At 43.2% G+C, this 20,523-nt stretch overlaps 1 protein-coding gene across 1 annotated transcript in view; it reads left to right on the top strand.

The window, feature by feature from the left end:
* Positions 1-20,288, top strand: part of LOC143815707 (glutathione S-transferase Mu 4-like) — a 30,974-nt gene extending 10,686 nt beyond the window's left edge. The window contains exons 4-8 of the mRNA XM_077295231.1: positions 5,421-5,502; positions 8,076-8,176; positions 10,662-10,757; positions 11,787-11,897; positions 19,809-20,288. Of these exons, the coding sequence (XP_077151346.1) occupies positions 5,421-5,502; positions 8,076-8,176; positions 10,662-10,757; positions 11,787-11,897; positions 19,809-19,898 (480 nt within the window). The 3' untranslated portion in view covers positions 19,899-20,288. The remainder of the gene's footprint in view (positions 1-5,420; positions 5,503-8,075; positions 8,177-10,661; positions 10,758-11,786; positions 11,898-19,808) is intronic.
* The last annotated feature ends 235 nt before the right edge of the window (positions 20,289-20,523 follow it).

Raw genomic sequence — 20,523 nt, 5'->3', positions numbered from 1 at the left:
GACAGTGCGGCCCATACTGGACCTAAAACTGTTGAACAACTTCGTCAGAATGCGACGGTTCAGAATGGAATCGCTCCGTTCTGTCATCGCTTCAATGGAAAAGGGAGAGTTCTTAGCGTCCATAGACATCCAGGACGCTTACCTTCACATCACGATTTTTTTTTTTCCCTCTCACCAAAGATTTCTACGATTCGCAGTTCAAGAGTAACATTTTCAATTCGCTGCTTTGCCCTTTGGCCTTGCCACCGCCCCCAGAGTCTTCATCAAGGTCATGGCGGCTTCCATGGCCATCCTTCACACTCGGGGGCTGGTAGTGCTACCGTATTTAGGCGATATCTTGATCAAGGGACCTTCTTTTCACGCCTGCAAGGAGTGTTTGAGCATCACACTAAATACTTTTTCTCGCCTGGGTTTGAAGATAAACTTCAAAAAATCCTCACCAATACTGGCTCAGCGGATTCCCTTTCTGGGAATGATCCTGGACACTTCCCAGGGGTTGATGATCCTTCCTCAGGAAAAGGTCTCAGCCTTACATTGGGGAACTCAGATGCTCTCCTGCCCTTTTCCCCACTCTCTGTGTTTCAGTATGAGAGTTCTCTGCAAGATGGTAGCAGCTATAGAGGCGGTTTCATTCGCACAGCTACACCTCCGCCCCTTGCAACACGTGCTTCTGGCTTCTTGGGACAGGAATCCTTTTTCTCTCGACCGTCGTTTCCGCCTCTCTAAGCGGGTCAGACAGACCCTCAGGTGGTGGACGTTAAAGTCTTCGCTCAATTAGGGGAAGTCCTTCCTTCCAGTTAATTGGCTAGTGGTGACCACAGATGCCAGCCTTCTTGGCTGGGGGGCAGTGTTCCGCCATCACACAGCTCCGGGGCGCTGGTATCCTCGAGAGTCGCGTTTACCGATCAACATTTTAGAGATATGGGCAATCAAGCTAGCCCTTCTGCTGTTCCATTTCCTAGCAGGTCGACCCATCAAGATTCAGTCCGACAACACCACAGCTGTGGCATACATCAACCGTCAGGGGGGTACCCGCAGCAAGGCGGCCATGATCGAAGTAGGTCACATTCTGCGTTGGCCCGAGAGGAACCGCTCCGTGATCTCGGCAGTCCACATTCCGGGTGTAGAGAATTGGGCGGCCGATTTCCTCAGTCGCGAGGGTCTCTCCTCGGGAGTGTGGTCTCTCCACCCGGAGGTTTTCCAACAGATCTGCTGTAGCTGTGGGACTCCGGATGTGGATCTGATGGCCTCAAGGCTAAACACCAAGGTTCCCCACTTCATAGCGCGGTCCCAAAACCCAGTAGCCATCGGAGCAGACGCACTCGTCCTCCCGTGGCATCAATTTCGGCTTCCGTATATATTCCCCCCACGCCCCCCTTACTTCCAAAGGTTATCAAGAAGATCAGAGCGGAGGGGATACCAGTAATCCTGATTGCGCTGGATTGGCCGCGTCGGGCGTGGTACGCGGAACTAGTTCAACTCGTCGCCGACGTCCCCTGGCGACTGCTGGATTGCACAGATCTGCTGTCCCAGGGCCCTATTTACCATCAGAACTCCGAGGCCCTGTGTTTAACGGCGTGGCCGTTGAATCCTGGGTTCTAGCTCAAGCAGGATTTTCTCGTCAGGTGATCTCTACCATGCTTAGTGCTAGGAAACCCACGTCTATGGGCATTTATCATCGCACCTGGAAGACCTTCTTCTCATGGTGCAAAGATCGTGGCCGTTCTCCCCTTGACTTTTCCATTCCTTTCGTCCTGGAATTTCTACAGACTGGCTTGGAGTCAGGTCTCGCGCTTAGCTCACTCAAAGGGCAAATTTCAGCTTTATCATTTTTTTTGTTCCAATGCAGGATTGCCAATAGATTACAGGTGAAGACCTTCATTCAGGGAGTCTCTCATGTGGTGCCTCCCTATAAGATGCCGTTGGAACCTTGGGATCTTAGTTTGGTTTTCGGGGTTTTACAAGAGGCCCCTCTCGAACCACTGCAGGAAGTCTCGCTATCTCTTCTTTCCTGGAAAGTAGCTTTCCTGGCTGCGGTCACGTCAATCAGACGAGTATCGGAGTTAGCGGCCCTGTCCTGCCGAGTCCCATTCCTGAATTTTCATCAAGATGAGGTGTTTCTGAGGACACCCCCGTCCTTTTTGCCGAACGTTGTCTCTTCTTTCCATCTCAACGAAGATATTGTTTTGCTCTCCCTCTGTCCGGCACTGGTACATTGCATCGAGAAGCCTCTCCACACCCTAGATCTTGTGAGAGCCCTGAAGAGATATGTCTCGCAGACGGCGTCTTTTCGCATGTCAGATACCCTGTTCGTGCTTCCAGAAGTGCATAGGAAGGGTCTAGCCACTTCTAAGGCTACAATAGCCAAGTGGATCCGCTCGGCTATTGAGTCCTACCGTGTTAGGGGTGAACCTGTACCTTATGAGATTAAGGCACACTCAACTCGGTCAGTTGGTGCCTCTTGGGCCATTCAGCACCAGGCGTTAGCAGAACAGTTAATCTTTCTGTATTCACTTAGTGTCATCCTAGTGGCAGCAGCATAACACCCATGGTCCTGTGTCCCCCAATGATTGGCTCGGAGAAAAGGATTTCACGATGAGTACACAAAAATCCCTATTTTTTTAACTATCCAATACTCTTTTTAGGTATATTTTATTTATTTTTGTTTAACCCCTTAATGACCGCCAATACATCTTTTTACTGACCTGAGATATGAGAAGAGCATTCGCACAAAGTGACAATCCAGCAGCTGTCGGCTGTACACTGTAAATGACAACTTGCAGCATTAGCCACGATCAGTGTTGGCACCGAACACATCTGTTAAAACCCTTAGAAGCTGCTGTCAATAGTGACTATATCATATAAATGGTAAACAGAGTGTGGCTTCTCCCTCTTTATCCCCACTGGCACCCTGAGATCATGATTGTGTGGTCTTAATGTTTGCCATGGCAGTTCACGACCAAATACCGGCCTAAGGCTAGGTTCACATTGCGTTAATGGGTGTCCGCTAGCGGACTCCATTACATGGCGCAATTGTCGCAATCAACGCTATGTAACGGGTCCGTTAGCGCACACATTGACCGCAATGTGCTAAAGGGTCGCTAACGCATCGCTGACGCATGCCATTTTTGTCATGCGCTAGCGATGTCCCGTTAATTTTCGAACGGACCTCGAACGCTGCTTGCAGCGTCCGAGGTTCGTTCCTCGCTAGCGCAGATCGGGCATCTGCGCTAGCGGGATCGCCAAACGCGATCCCTTTTGGGACATTGCGTTAGCGCAATCCGCTAGCGTATGCGCTAAAAGGATTGCCCTAACGCAATGTGAACCTAGCCTTAGAGTCTGGCGGCTAAGGTGACCTGTTCAGAAGTTAGCGACATTTAGGTTGTAAAAATACACTTTTTCATTCCTGTAATGTCACTTTGCATTAATTCCTAAAATCACCTGAAGGGTTAATAAACTACCTGAGAGCAGTTTTCAATATGTCGAGGGGTGCTATTTTTAAAATGGTATCGCTTCTGGGGGTTTTCCAGTAGATAGGACCCACAGAGTCACTTCAAACCTTGATAGGTCCCTAAAAAATAAAAAAAAATTGTACATTTCCTTGAAAAATTACTGCTCCGTTTTTAAACCTCCTAAAATGCTAACAAAATAAAACAACATTTTACAAATGGTTGAACAAGGAGAAACCCAGTCTTTTGATGCCATTAGAAGTATAAAATAGTATCTTTTATTGAACATCAATATTTCAAACGATTTTTCTGCAGTTTATAGGAAAAATGCAAAGGGTGCATGTAAGTCTCACAAGGGATGACCCAGGGTTCAAACAAAAGGGGCCATAAACAAGGCGAGACATTAATATGTAATATCATACTGGGGTTGCCATTAGTCAAATGTTATGTTGTCCCAGAGGAGGAATAATAATAATAACTTACAAACAGTCAAATAAAGTGCAAGTGCATCAGATAGATCTGTCAATATTCCAGACTACTCAAAGAAGGGAAAACCTAACAGACATTTTTTTTTTTCTTTTAAGCAGTTTAACATTATTTACCCAAATTGAAAGCCCTGCCTTGGCGTTTGCCCTGTACCCCAACGTACGGTTCGTGTAAGTTGCTTCTTCGGGGGGTATAAAGTCTTCCCACACTGTATGGTGCACACACAAAATGGCATCCCTTCTCCACACACACAATGTGCCCCCCTATAGTATAATGCTGCCCACCGTACATTTACCTGCACAGAGTAGTGGCTTCACCCCCTACACATACACTATATTTCTGCAACAGTGTGGTGTACACCACAGTACATTCTATCACACACAGTATGGCATCCCCCTCCGCCCACTAAATTTTTCCACACACAGTGGAATGCCCCCAACACTACACCCACAAGCAGAATTCTCCCTACACTATTCAACCTCACACTGTATGGTGCACCCCACCGTACAATACCACTCACAGTATAATGTCCCAAACTTCCTCTAAGGCGTTCACCCGCGCAGAGTAGTTTTCCTATATACTACATTAATCTACACACAGGGTGCACACTGCAGTACAGTCCCCCACAGTATAATGCCCAACACTCTCGTCATTACCCCACACACGGAATAATGTCCCCACACAGAACATTCCTTCATACAGTATGGTGCCCCCCTCACACACAGTATTCCTCCACTCACAGCAAGATGCATCCCATAGTATATCCCCCCACACACACACACACACACAGTATAATGTCCCCACAGAACATTCCTTCACACAGTATGGTGCCCCCTTCACACACTGTATTCCTCCACTCACAGAAAGGTGCATCCCATAGTATATTCCCCCCACACAGTATAATGTCCCTCACACATTATATTCCTTGCTCATAGTATAATGAGGCATATAGTCCTATCTACACAGCATAAGGCCTCTTTCACATGTCATGGGAAAACTAATATTAGTGAGATTCGTAGTCAGTGTCCATGCGCCATCTGTATGTACATATGGGACATCCGTGTGTCTCATCAATGTGCCGTCCGTGCGACATGTATCGGCGCCAGGGAAAAGTACAGTTCGTGCTGATCCCAGGCACCCGAAATCCCCCCACAAAACGGGTATGGACATAAGCGCCGACGGGGCCAATGGATTGCAATGGTGATGGCAGAGCGACCATGCACTTTTTTTCGGGAGTGTCTGCTTCTAGTAGGTGTACATTCCCTCAAAAAAGTTTAATCTATTGGCCTCGTCGGTACATACCTCCGGGCGTATGCCCCCACGGGAACACACAATGCAATATCAAAGCACCCTTAAGGTAATCGGCAGAACATTCTAACTGGTATGTCATGAAGTTGTGAGCAGGGTTTAGTCATTTAAATCAATGGTCTTTGTTTGAAACTAGAGTCAAGTTGGTGATATTAGGAAAAATTCTGTATTATACAGTTGCCCTACCTTTTGGATGGAGATGTTAAACTGACACAGAGTAACACTATTCTGCGATACATTGGCCGCAAGCATGGATTGTGTGAGTATGGACTTCTTATAGTTTTATGGTTGAAAGAGGACATAAAGTCCATCAAGATCAACCTATAACTTAATATGTTAATGCAGAGGAAGGCAAAATCCCCACGAGTCAGATTCTAATTGCCCCATATTAGTGGGAAAATTCCTTCCTAATGCCACATACAGCATTCGGACAAGTTCCCTGAATCAGCATCCCATCACAGAATCCAATACCCATAACCTGTAATATATCCCTCCCAATTTTGCCACAAAAAACTGGGAAAACTTAATGACTCGAGTATAAGCCTAGGGTGGAAAATGCAGCAGCTACCGGTAACTTTCAAAAATAAAAATAGGTACCAATAAATGTAAAATTAATTGAGATATCAGCAGGTTAAGTGTTTTTGAATATCCATATTGAATCAGGAGCCCCATATAATGCTCCATACAGTTCATGATGGGCCCCAGAAGATGCTCCATACAGTTCATGATGGGCCCCATAAGATGTTCCACATTAAAATATGCCCCATATAATGCTGCACAAAGGTTAATAATGGCCCCATAAGATCCTCCATAGACACATTTGCCCCAAACAGTACTGCATAAAGGTTAATAAAGGCCCCATAAGATGCTCCATAGAGACATTTGCCCCATACAATGCTGCATAAATGTTGATTATGGGCCCCATAAGATGCTCCAAAAGATAAAGATATTAGCCCCATATGCTGCTGCTGCGATTAAAAAAAAAAAAAAGACATACTCGCCTCTCGTCGGTCAGGCCCCCGGCACTTGCAATATTCACCAGTCCTCGTTCCGGGCACCGCTCCGTCTTCTGCGTCCTCTGCACTAATTTTCAGGCAGAGGGCGCGCACTAACCATGTCATTGCGCCCTCTGACCTGAGCGTCACTGCAGAGGACGCGGAAGACGGAGCAGTGCCCGGAACGAGGACAGGTGAATATTACGCGATGCTCCCCCTCCCCATTATACACACCTGCTCCTGGCGCAGTCCCTGCAGGTCCCTGGTTCTCCGGGCGCTGACAGCTTCCTGTATTGAGCGGTCACATGGTACCGCTCATTATAGTAATGAATATGCGGCTGCACCCCTATGGGAGTGGAGTCGGGTCCACATTCGTTACTGTAATGAGCGGTACCATGTGACCGCTCAACGCTAGAAGAAGCTGTCAGCGCCCGAAGAACCAGGGACGTGCAGGGACTGCGCAGGTAGCAGGTGAGTATGTCACAGCTGCCGCTTCCCCTCCCCCGCCGATCTCCCTGGGACAATGACTCGAGTATAAACCGAGAGGGGCACTTTCAGCCTAAAAAAATTGGCTGAAAATCTTGGCTAATACTCGAGTATATACGGTAACCACTGGACTTGGCAAACTATTTACGTCCGCAACTCCCATGTGCTTGTCCGCATGGACAGGAGCAAGAGCTGCTTGTTATGTACATGCACTAGTCTTGCCTGTAAATAAAATCATGGGAAAGGATGCTGTTTTTGCTCAGCATCTTTTGCATGTATTCCCCCCCCCCCCCATTTATTTTAATGGGTGAAAAACGACAAAACAATTGATGAAAAACGACAAAACAAATGACATGCTACAGATTGAAAAGCAACTTGATGCGCCATCCTGCAATGAAAAACTAAGCTCCATGAGATTTCAGAAATCTTCTTCACTTGGCATTATGGCAGCACTGTACAATACATGCAATGTGTGAACATACTCTAAATGCCATGTATCCTCTTAAAGGGAGCCTGTCATTAAAAAAAAAAAAAAGAAGCTGTTAATATCATTATAAAGCTGTGTGGACGCTGCATTGAAAGCAGACTACCTGGAAGAAGTGAACTTTAATTCTCCCAGCAGCCTTCAACTGCTGGCATACAGTGAGTGGCACTGATTGACAGCCGACTCTGCACGAATGCACTGGCACTGCTCAGCTGGCAGTCAGGATTTAAGTGCGGTGGCTGCACGGCTTTAGAATTAATCATATATCTGCAGGTTAATAGCATTTTTGAGATGACCGGTTCCTTTTAAGGTTTTCGAGATTCTACTTTATAAAGACACCAAGGCCCCTGTTCATCAAGACTAAGGTTGTTGACTTCAAGTTTGATGGGTGGGTGTAATGGTTCAGGCGCTGCACCTCCCTACACATTTTGCTACTGTCAGAGTGAAGTAAAATTTATGGTGTTGGGTACACTACAGCTCATCATGAATTCGTTGAACTGGAGCATTCCGCCCCAACTTCACTCATTTTGGCAGAGCTGGGCAAAACTGGCATGAAAACGTAAAATCTGAAGTTTTTTGCCAACCCTGGATTACGTAACAATTTTGCCAATAATGAAAGTGTTTTGTCAGGGCCTAAATGTGCCTTTATACTAAAGCATAAGGGTTTTATATCATGGGCTGGCTGAACCATCTGAAGCGCACAATTGGATGCAACAGTTTTGGTTATGAAACTATTCTCCACCTGGTAAGAAGGCTGGTATCGTGTGAAGATTTAGCTTCTAGCCCACTGCTTACACCACTGACATTTGATGCTTGGGGCACAGTGTTGAGCTATGTTTTTGCTTACTGTATTTCTGTGCGTTACAGGTGGTAATACTGAAAATGAAGAGAACTTTGTATCCCTGTTTGAAAATGAAGCCATGGATTTTCGAATGCGCATTGCTACTCTTTCTTATGATCCTCAGTTTGTAAGTAAAACCTTGTTTTGCATGCAGAGGAGCCTTTAACCCCTTTATAATCTTGTAAATATACATAAGTCCAGGTAGCTAGGTACCATATTTTTTGGACTATAAGATGATTCGGGACCATAAGTCGCACCATAAGAAGCAGTTTTTAGAGGAGGAAATTTAGAAAAAAAATTGAAGCAAAAAATGTGGTCAATTCTGTACTTACTATCCCTATCCTGATGTGCATGCTCCCCCCCCCCCCCATCCCCATACTAGTGTACATGGGCCCCCTCTCATCCCTATCTTGGAATGCAGGGCCCCCATCTCTGCCCTGGTATGCATGGCCCCATCAGACCCCCCTAAAGAAAACAAACAAAAAAAAACCAAACAAAACATTTACGCTTACCTTCCTCCGCTTCCTCGCAGCGTCTTGTTCTGGTGCCAGCAGCTGCTTTATGCTTGTAAGCAGCATATGGGAGGGGCATCATGCGCTGCTTACAAGTCAAAGAACACCTAGTGTGTTTGAAACGTGTAGGTGCTATACGCTGCTATTTGGTCATGTGAACTTGCCTCCACAAGTCTGGTTTTATATGCAAGCAATAAATTATTCCTTTCGGACTACTTGGAAGCTGGAACAATCTTTTTTTTTTTTCTTTGATCTTATCAGCGTGCAACTACACGTGCTCCGTGCTTCCCCACACCATAAGTCGCATCAGGTGAGCTGTTTTTTTTGCTTTGTTTTCTACAAATCAAAGGACAGCTGCCGAAATACTCGCTGCTCCCCACCCCAGAACTATATGCGAGGAGGGCCATGAGTATTCATTGCTAGCCGCAGACATCCTGCAGCTGCCGAGCAGTCATGTTTACCACTATTAAAGGGAATGAATATTCACTGCATTCAACTACGGTAGTGGAGTGCATTGAATATCCATTCCCTTTAATAGTGGGGACACGAGACCACCCGGAAGCTGCAGGAAGCTTGCGTCTTACACTGTGCTATCTACTAAAGAGCAATGAACACTCACTGCTCTCCAAGCACATAATCCTGCTGTGGGGAGCAGTGAATATTCCGGCAGCTGTCCTTTGGCTTGTAAGCAGCACATGACATCCCTGCCATCCGCTACTTACAAACATAAAGTAGCTGCTGTCACCAGAACAGGACACAGCGAGGGAGCTGGGGAAGGTAAATGTAATGTTTTATTTATTTTTTTTAATGCTTTTCTGATGGGGCCCTGCATCCAGGATGGGGGCCAATCATACCAGAATAAGGATGGGGTCATGCATACCAGAATGATATTAAACAGAAATGAATATTCACGGCCCTCCAAGCGCATGGGCGTGGAATGCAGGGAATATTCATTTCTCTTCAGCAGCAGGCATGTAAGAAAACCACAGCCACCGGCTCCTGCCTCCTGTGACCTGCTAGTCCCCCCACCACAGCCAGAGCAGGTACATCCAGACTATAAGATGCACCCCCCCCCCCTTTTTCCTCCACATTTTTGCTGCAGCAAAAAAGCACAGATTTACAGTATCGGCTCCTTTTTTACATGGCATAAACTCGTATGCAATGCGTTTGTATAATCTACAGCATGTCAATTTCTCTAGCGGGTACGCTGAGTTTTCTGTGCGGAATTACCCATAGACTTGCATTAGATCCAGGGGGGAAAAAACGCACATTTAGTGTATTTACACAGCATACATGCATCAAGAATGGATGTATTCCACACCTAAGAATGTTAATACCAGGAAATGTCAAAAACATAGCTGCTTTTACACCAAAAAATGCAGCATAAAAAAAGACGCACACGATGAAAGAAAATGTACCGTATTTTTCGGACTATAAGATGCACCGGACCATAAGACGCACCCCAAATTTGTGGTGAAAATTGCAGAAAAAAAAGGATTTTTTTAATAAGATGGGGGTCCGAATTTACAGTATCTTACCTGAGGGCTGGCGGTGGCAGAGCAGGGTCACAGGAGGCATGGTGTCGGCAGAGGTGGGGTGATGTGGTACGGCGTGCACCTGAGCAGGGTCCCTTCCTGCTTAGGTGGGTGACGCCAAGGCCTGGTGTCCATGGGGGGGTTGCAGCAGTGGTGCGGCGACGGCAGAGGTGCGGGGATAATGAGCGGTATGGCGTGAGCAGGGTCCCTTCCACAGGTGAGGTGACGCAGCGGCCCGGTATGCAATGTGAGCAGCAGAGCCGGGTTAATCACCGGTTTATCGGTGGTGGCGGCCATCTTCATGAGGCCGCGCGTGCGCAGATGGAGTGCTCTGCTTCCCGGGGCTTCAGGAAAATGGCCGCGGGAGGCCGCACGTGCGCAGATGGAGATCACGGCGGCCATTTCCCTGAAGCCGAGATCTAAATCTGCGAACTGCAGTGTCAAAAACGACTCAACAAACACTGATCGTGTGAACGTAGCCTTAGTGTTAATTTTTCCATAAATAATGAATTCCAGTGCAGCACAAAAAAAAGTGGAAATAATCTTTTTCACCTTACTTTTTCAGGAACAGCTGAAGGGACCTTACATCGAAAAGTTACCAACTGTATTGGCAAGATATTCTCGATTTTTGGGGCAAAGACACTGGTTTGTTGGGGACCAGGTAAATACTTTTCAGTGGAGATTTGTTTTATTTTTTTATATAGTTTAGATGCTAACATGTCTATCCCCTTAATGACCGGCACACATTTTTTAAAATCTGACAGTGTCAATTTATGTAGTAATAACTTTGGAATGCTTCAACATATCCCATTGATTTTATGATTTTAAGATTGTACTTTATGATAATGGTAAATTTAGGTTATGTTTTGCTTTGATCTATAAAAATATCAGAAATTTGACAGAAATAATAATAAAAAAAAATTGCAATTTTCAAACTTTGATTATCCCTTTAATCCAGTTAGTCATACCACACAAACATTAATAAATAACATTTCTCTGTCCGCTTTATATCAGCACCATATGTAAAATGTTTTTATTTTGTTAGCATTTTAGAAGATTTAAAAATGTAGCAGTAATTTTATTTTTTTTAAGGAAATTTACAAAGCTTATTTTTATAGGGACCTGTTCACTTTTGAAGTGACTTTGGGAGTCCTATATATTAGAAACTCCCAAAAAGTTATACCACTTGAAAAACCACTACTCAATATATTCAAAATTGCTTTCAGGTAGTTCATTAACCCATTAAGTGCTTTTCAGGAAGTAATGCAAAGTAGCATGACTAGAATAAAAAGGTGTGTTATTACCACCAAAATGTTTATAACTTCTGAGCAGGCCGCTATAGCTGGGAGACGCTAAGGCCGTTATTTGGCCATGAACTGCCATAGCAAACATCAGGAGCTCAAGATCAATATCTCAGGGTGCCAATGGGGTTCCAGAGTGAGCTTCTGCATCCTGTTAACCATTTAGATGCTGTAGTTACTATTAAGTGACATCTAAGGGGTTAAACGGCCATGGTCATTACCAACACTATAGTGCACAGCTGATAGCTGCTGGATTGTCACCAGTCGGTGGATTCTAGTCTCTTGTATTACAGGCCAGTAGAAAGACGTATTGGTGGTCACTAAGGGACTATATAATTTATAGTTTTGCATTTCTAATTCTATATATGTATGTGTTTTCCATTTCAAAGCTTACGCTTGCAGATATTCTGATATATGATGCCCTGGATCAGCACAAAATTTTGGCTCCTACCTGTTTGCAAAATTTTAAGAACTTGCAGGACTTCCTTATAAGATTTGAGGTAAATGTTTTTTCTAAATGTTTTGTAGAGCCCAATTTATGTTTTCTTACGAAAATGCATCTTGACACGAAATCTCTTTGCTGATAATCTGAAAAATATCCATTTGTTCTGTAACATACAGCTCCTGCAAGGTCCATGTAGTTCTAAAGTAACAGGCCGCTTGAGTGGTGTGGTTTGGTAGTTATGTCACCTTCCATCTACCTTACACTTACTATCATATATTTGGTAGCTTAGCAAGAAGTAAGAGACAGAATACGACATGACTGCAGGATCAGTCTACTCAGTGTTACTATGGAGACACATAGATCTGCACAGAGCTGTGGATGGAAAGTGGTAAGAGATGTTTAGCAGCACTATTTTAAATACTTGTGCTTCTGTTTTCTTTTTATTTGTATTGGAACTACGGTATATAAAAAGAAAACCTCTGACAAGGTTTAGACAGTCTTTAACTCTGCGTCATGCTGTACATTTATAGCTGACAGCGTGTACTGTGCTTGAATGGAAATCCCTACCACTCGGACAACACCTTCACAATTACTATTTTTCCCCATGTTAAATAAAAACCGGCCTGTACATACCCTGGTGTCAACGCAGTTCCAGCAATGTCAGGGCTTGCATGACATCATGAGCCCTGCAGCTAATCAGCAGCCGCTAGTGGGCTGCTTCCTTCAGACATAGCTGACAATCGATGGATTTCAGTGTGCAGCAGTTCTCACTTCTTCCAGATGTAACTATTGACTGAGGAAGCGAGACTGAAGCGGCCTATTAGTGGATGCTGAGTGGTGGAAGGTCTCACGTGACATAGTAATGTCACACAAGACTCTGCTCAGTCATTCCTGTAATGGCACCGGAGATCAATACAAGCTGATTTTTTGTTTTACATTGGAGGATACAGTAATTGACAAGGTGGTTTTGAGTAGTGGACAACCTTTTAAAGAGGATCTTTCACCAGTTTTACCATGTTAAATTGGCCACATTATGAAATAGTGGCTGCAGAACTGACTAAGGGTATGTGCACACGTTGCAGATTTGCCTGTGGAATTTTCTGTGCAGATTCTTCCCTCTCTTGCCAGAAAACGCAGGTACGGATTTGCTGCGTTTTTTGTGCGTTTTTTCATGCGGATTTGTCTGCGTTTTTGTAACCTAAATAATGCTAACATACAGTACTTAAAAAAAAAAAAAAAAAAAAAAAAAAAAACAATTAAAAAAATGTGATGTAATTTCTTGTCCAACCTCTTTATTTATATACTCCACTGAAGAATTTTTACACACAGATAGATGATCGATAGATAGATGATAGATACCAAGCCCAATGTTTAGTAATAAACATAATAAAATGGTACATAGAGTTAAATAAAGATACACACAAAAAAAATCTGCGTTGGCCGGGGTCAGGCTTGTTCTTTGGCACAGAGAATTCCATAGTTTTATTGATCTTGCTATAAAATATCCCTGTTTATTTAAAAACCTTCTTTCCTCTAGATGTAAGGAAGGCCCCTTTTTATAGTCAGTCTTAAATATAAATTATTATTATTTTTATAGGTTTTGAGTGACCTCTCCAGATGGACCTTTTTATAGCTTTATACATGGCCATTATGTCAACCTTCAGCCATAATTCCACACTAAATAATCCTAATAATCTTTTCAGGAACTGTAATAAATCAATTTCATCTTAAATTTTGGTTGCCCACCTGTGCTCAAGCTCTGCTATATATTTCTCATTTAGTCCATGAGCCAAGAACCAAATTTGACGATATCGGTACCAAGCGGAGTGACTAATTCTCTTTGGTATTTTTAGGTAGATGCATGTCTGTAGTTTATTTTTTGATATGATAGCCCTTACATATACGTAGCTTATTAACCCCTTCAGCCCTAGGCCTATTTGTACCCAAGTGCCTAAGCCAATCTGACCTGTGCCACTTCATGGGCTAATAACTTTGGAACGCTTTCACCTATCCAAGCCATTCTGAGATTGTTTTCTCGTGACATATTGTACTTCACGTCAGTGCTAAATGGGAGTCAATATATTTTACCTTTCTATATAAAAAAATGCTAAATATTCGGAAATTTTGGAAAAATCGGCAATTTTTTAACTTTGAAATTCTCTGCTTTTTACAAAAATACTGATACCCCCCATAATAGTTATTAATTTACACTCCCCACATGTTTACTTCATATTGGCATCATTTTGAAAATGAAACCTTATTGTTTTACGACGTAATAGGGCTTATAGTTTTATGCGCAATTTTTCACATTTACAGCAAAACCCACTTTTCAAAGGACCAAGTCACTTCTGAAGTCACTTTAAGGGGCTTACATAACAGAAACCACCCATAAATTACCCCATTTTGCAAACTACACCCCTCAAGCTGTTCAAAACTCATTTTTAAAAACTGTTAACCCTTTAGGTGTTCCACAGGAATTTTAGCATGAGCCAAGAACCAAATATGACGATATCGGTACCACCCGGAGTGACTAGATGTAGTATTTGTAACAAAATTTAATCCAAGTTATGTAAATACACACTGAACATGTCATGTGCATATATATATATATATATATATATATATATATATATATATATATATATATATATATATATATATATATATATATATATATATATATATATATATATATATATGTTACTCCATAATATCTTCAACATCGGACTCTGAATCTGACTGTTGTTCTACTGGCTCGTCTTCAGTACCCTTGTTCTGGCATGTCTGTAATCTGCACATGTCTGTGCACTTCAGGCCATTGCTGAGGCAAGTACACTGAGGAAGTTCACATGACCGCACACACTTGCAGGACAGTAGCTGTATAATAGCTTCTGGTGCTGGTGCCCCTTGCATCCACTTGACAACAAGCTTTCCGTCGTTATCTATCATCCAACCGCAGTCTGTTGGGTTTGCAACCCATGGCTGGCTCTGCAGACTTCTCCTCCAGATCGCAGCCTGGTAGTTTGCACGCAGTGCATGCATGAAAAGGCAGTCCTGGCAAGGAGGGAGTTGACTTGACTCTACCACTCCACGTCTGGCACAGAACAGCTGATAACGGAGCCTGTTTACCTCAGTTGTTTGGGTAGTTGGCAGGTACATGTGGCAGGTGATTTCCTGTAACTTCTCAAAAAGTTCGGTAGACACTTCCCATGAACGACCAACTTCCTGAAAGGCATCCTGGTATGTCTTGTTCATCTTCAACTGCTTGAGTGTCGTCATCTTCCCACGGCCAGCGAATGCACTGACGGTGTCACAGCCTGTAAATGCATGCATACCAATCAATGAATCACATACGCTGCCTCCCAATGTTCGGCTCAGAGTGGTGATATCCAGGAATCTTGTCCGGTTCTGTGTACCGCATTTCTGGAACAGGTGGGATGGGATTTTGTGGCACATGCCCAGACACAGGACCATGACATCAGTATCCTCCGAAGTGATGATGACCGACTTGTAACCAGATTCTGCTGCATGAAGAGCATGGAGAAGGAGGCGTGTGTCTGCTTCTTCTTGATTTGACTTAAGGTCAGCAGCCTCTTCCCACTGTTCTTTGGTGATCTTAAAGCAGAGCTGCTCACATGTGACATACAGCTCCTTCTCCTCAAGCTTCTCCCTGTGGTGTTTCGCCTTCCATTCTTCTACCAGAAACTTTATGAGACTTGCCTTGTTGGAGGAACTACTTAGAAGCTTTTTCCACTGCTGGATGTTGTGCCCATGTTGAATGTTCTTGAAATGGATCCCTGTGCCTTCATATCTGTTGACTCTTTCTGTATCTTTGATGGATGTCTCCTTGTAGACGTCAAAGACAATATCAATGCGCTTGCTCTTAGCACCCTCATGGATAGCGCGACTCATTGCTGTGCCTGCTAGCTGGCCAAATGTTGCATTGTTTCCCTTCAGTTTCTGAACCAGGCTCATCCCATCAATGATGGTTGCAGAGGGCTCGGGGATCACTTCTGCAGGACGAGCATTCCTCTCCAACTCCCTTGCGAGGGCAGCCTTGTTGGTCTTGCGGATAGACCCATCACCATTGGCAAGTGCCCATGGCAATGGACCCAGGGGATGAGTCAAGACATCACTCATTTGTAGCTTTCTGTTCTCAGCTACAAGTATCATCTGGCCAAATAGGTTTCTGTCAGCCTTCAAAATTACCTCCTTGCCAAGACCTTGTCTGCGTGTCTTCATTTGGATGTTAGAGAACGTTTTAAGTTTGTTCTTCGTCATCTTGTCATGAAACAATGTAGTTGGCTTATCGGTACCCAAACGCTCATCCTTGAATGTTTGATATGCATCCTCTCCTATACTGTATGCCCCTTGAAGGTCTTTGGCTACATCTGGTGGTGCTACAGTCGCTGTTGACAAACTGATAAGTTCACCATTATGCTCTTTGTTGAAGGGGTTCACCCAACCTGTCTCCAGCAGTTGAACGAAAGATTGGACATCGGCTTCATCTCTTCTAATCCTAGACACCTGTAGGTCTGAATGGCTGAAGTCAGTATATTGTTGGCCTACCAGGGCCCTCAGCTGCCTCAAGTACATACTGCGGTACTCTGATGTCAGGTAGAACCTGGAAACAGCTCCAACTTTGAGGCTGAAGCCTTTTGTGCCCCCTGGTGTCTGGGTGTCTTTGTTGATTGTCTCTTCAATGGTCTGGTCCACAGGAATTCGTCCAAAAGGATTCTTGCTACCGATCTGGACCGAAAAGCCACCTTGCATGAAGTATTCATGGACCTCTGGGTGTTCTATGGGCAGCCGAGACATTGTGGCATAGTAATAGGTTAGGTATCGGGCATAGTTGACCTTGTCATAGGCAAAACACCATGGTATCATCTGTCGGATTGCTCCTAGGTGAAGCATCCAGTTGCCTTCTCTTGAAGCTCGAACCAGGGCCAGCATGGTCTCGACCATGTATGTGTCAGTGTGTACGTGTATGTGTCAGTGTGTGTGCGTGTGTTGGGGCACCTCAGGGTGTCTTCAAATGTGACATAGCCCCCTAGATTTCTTCCAGTAAAATTTGCACTCCAAAAGTCATTTGGCGCTCCTTCCCTTCCGAGGCCTGCCGTTCCCCAATACTGCAGTGTACGACAACATATCGGGTGTTGTTGTGTTCGGGAGAGATTGGTGAACAAATAGTGGGGTGCATTTTTTGCTGGTACACCTCTTAAAAATAAAAAAATGAGCCTAAAATGACACCTTCATGTAAAAAATGCACTTTTTCCATTTTCTCAACCAAGTGTTTCCAACTACTGTGAAACACTGGTTGGGTCAAAGTGGTCACTATACCCCCTAAAAGATTCCTTGGGGGTGTAGTTTCCAAAATAGGGTCACTTTTTGGTGTTTCCACTGTGGGGGTACCTCAGGCAGCCTTCAAATGTGACATGGCCCCCTAGATTTCTTCCAGTGAATCCGCCACCCAAAAACCACATAGCGCTCCTTCCGTGTTGAGCTGTGCTGTGTGCCCATACTTTAGTTTACGAGTACATGTGGGGTGTTTCTATAAACTGCAGAATTAGGGTAACCAAGTTTGGGTTTGCCGTTAACCCTTGCTAGGTTGCAGGTAAAATTGGATTACAATGTAATATCTGGAAAAAAAATGAAATTTTGAAATTTCGCCTTCATTCTGCTAAAATTCCTGTGGAACACCTAAAGGGTTAACAGTTTTTAAAAATGAGTTTTGAACAGCTTGAGGGGTGTAGTTTGCAAAATGGGGTAATTTATGGGTGGTTTCTGTTATGTAAGCCCCTTAAAGTGACTTCAGAAGTGACTTGGTCCTTTGAAAAGTGGGTTTTGCTGTAAATGTGAAAAATTGCGCATAAAACTATAAGCCCTATTACGTCGTAAAACAATAAGGTTTCATTTTCAAAATGATGCCAATATGAAGTAAACATGTGGGGAGTGTAAATTAATAACTATTATGGGGGGTATCAGTATTTTTGTAAAAAGCAGAGAATTTCAAAGTTAAAAAATTGCCGATTTTTCCAAAATTTCCGAATATTTAGCATTTTTTTATATAGAAAGGTAAAATATATTGACTCCCATTTAGCACTGACGTGAAGTACAATATGTCACGAGAAAACAATCTCAGAATGGCTTGGATAGGTGAAAGCGTTCCAAAGTTATTAGCCCATGAAGTGGCACAGGTCAGATTGGCTTAGGCACTTGGGTACAAATAGGCCTAGGGCTGAAGGGGTTAATAAGCTACGTATATGTAAGGGCTATCATATCAAAAAATAAACTACAGACATGCATCTACCTAAAAATACCAAAGAAAATTAGTCACTCCGGGTGGTACCGATATCTGGCCCGGCTCATGGACTAATTCACTGATGCTCAATTAATCTGCCATATAGCATGTTAGGACTGACTAATGATTTGTAAAATGTTGATAACTTGTTTTTATCATGTAAGTTACGAAAAAGACAACAGAGGGCACCATCAAGAGATAGTATTAAATGCGATCAACCTGAAGCATGTGGGCAACTACTAAATAAATAGAAAAATGAAACATACTATAAACCAGGGACCCCCAATAAATAATCAATATTTTATTAAAGTATACAAGAAGCCAAAAAATACATTTAAAAACAATAGAGTGCCCACCAAGGGGTGGGATCACGCCCTGCGGACCTAAATGTACAGCTGAACCTGCAAGTGGAAACTAATACGATACATAGTAAATGGAAAATATCACATAGAGACACTGGTCAGTGTTCCAAATACAAACTATTTTGACACCTGGTATGGGAAAAGAGGACTCCCTTATATCTTGAGCCCAGCGTAGGTGTAATGGTAAACAAAAAAAGCAGAAGTCCCTGGAAAAATAGTAAGAGTAACAGGACAAAATACATACAGATATATACAAATGGTATTGAAAAGGAGTGAATATCTATATTCAAACCAAAGTACCTTGTTATGATATGCCAGGGACCTGCCCCTGACAAAGCCACTGCTGTGGCAACACGCGTTGGGCTCATACACCCTCCGGACCTCCTAACACATACTCTGGTCGTGTTCACTAGGTATTGTGTGGACTGCTTTTTAGCAGGACTCCCAGAGGCCACAGTTCATTTAATCTCTGCTCTGTTGATTTGACACCCTTTTGTGTATAGTATCAGCTTCGATCTATGTTCTGATCTTTGTACGGATATAAGAGAGTCCTCTTTTCCCCTACCAGGTGTCAAAATAGTCAATGTGATATTTTCTATTTACTATGTATTAGTTTCCACTTGCATGTTCAGCTATGCAGTTAGGTCCGCAGGGCGTGATCCTACCCCTTGGTGGGCACTCTATTGTTTTTAATGTATTTTTTGGCTTCTTTTGTATACTCTAATAAAATCTTGCTGATTGCTGTGGCTCTCTTCTGCAGGATTAGTGTGCTTCCCAGTGTATGGGACTTTGCAGTGCTCCATCTAAATGGTGTCAGTTGTGCATGTATGCCCCACCCCTTCCCTACATTCATTGTGCATGGAGCCATCTTCAGTCCAGACGAAACTTGTAAGTTCAGCCTTACAGCTTGCTTACAGACACATGGCTTTAGAAAGACAGTTGTGAATTGAAACAAGGAAAAGGTTTACAAAACATGAACTTGAAAATATGGTCCAAGTATGAACCCCAATGCACAAGATACTTCTGACCCAAACGAACACTCATATATGCCTATAAGACTGTTTGGGTCAGGAGACTTATATTTCATACATGGACTGCATAATACAATTACAAACAATTCTCTTACGAACATCTCGCCTGCACTTTTCGTGCCCTTTTCCCAATAAGTTTAAATGGGGTGTAACACACCATGCTCTGTGCTCTTGTTGCAGCTTCTTTGACAAAAGTGAAGCTGTTTTTAGTGCTGAGATAAAACCTTATTTAAGTGACTTAAGTTTTACTTTTTTTTTGTTTCCCATTTTAGGCTCTTCCTGCTATTGCCGCATACTTAAAAACACCCCGTTGTAAGAAAACGCCTATTAACGGCAAAGCAGCATTTTGGTCCAACAAATAATCATGCACATCCCAGTTGTTCACTGATATACTTGGAGATGAAGGGCTAATAATGTTTTTGTTTAATTTTTTCTAATTGTAGTCTGTTTTATAACTCGTGTTGGCAATAATTTTGAAAAATAAACCAGTGCCTGGATATTTAAAGATTTCTTACAATCACACCTTGGAAGTCTTTTTGTTGGTAATGGATGTGTAAACTTTTAATAACATTTTGGTTGTAATGATCAAATATAAAAAATAGAATGTAAGGTAAAAAATTACCCACTTACGCAGGGAATTATTATTTTTTTTTTTAATACAAATGTTTTTAAGCATTTTATTTTTTGGCAACGTTTTCTAAAGTTCAAGTCCATATGCTCTATGAATAAAATTTGATTTTGTCGTAATGGTATTATTTCTGAGTGTTTTGTTTTCATGTCATCTAGTTTTTATTTTTTACGTCTGCACAAGAGTCTTGAAAATAACTGTTTCATAACTGTTTTAATGGAGAGTTAAATAGGTTATGATGATGAAATACTTAATTTCCCCAGGACGTCCCTCATGACAGGAGGCAGTCCTACTCCTCCTCTAGGGACAGGAAACACACAAGAGGTTAAAAGCCCCCACCTCCAGTCCCGCCACCCTCA

Source organism: Ranitomeya variabilis, chromosome 3 (genome assembly GCF_051348905.1).
Source record: "Ranitomeya variabilis isolate aRanVar5 chromosome 3, aRanVar5.hap1, whole genome shotgun sequence".
Classification (NCBI taxonomy): Eukaryota; Metazoa; Chordata; class Amphibia; order Anura; family Dendrobatidae; genus Ranitomeya; species Ranitomeya variabilis.
The sequence above is the reverse complement of the archived record's forward strand: the minus strand, read 5'-3'. Positions and strand labels throughout refer to the sequence as shown.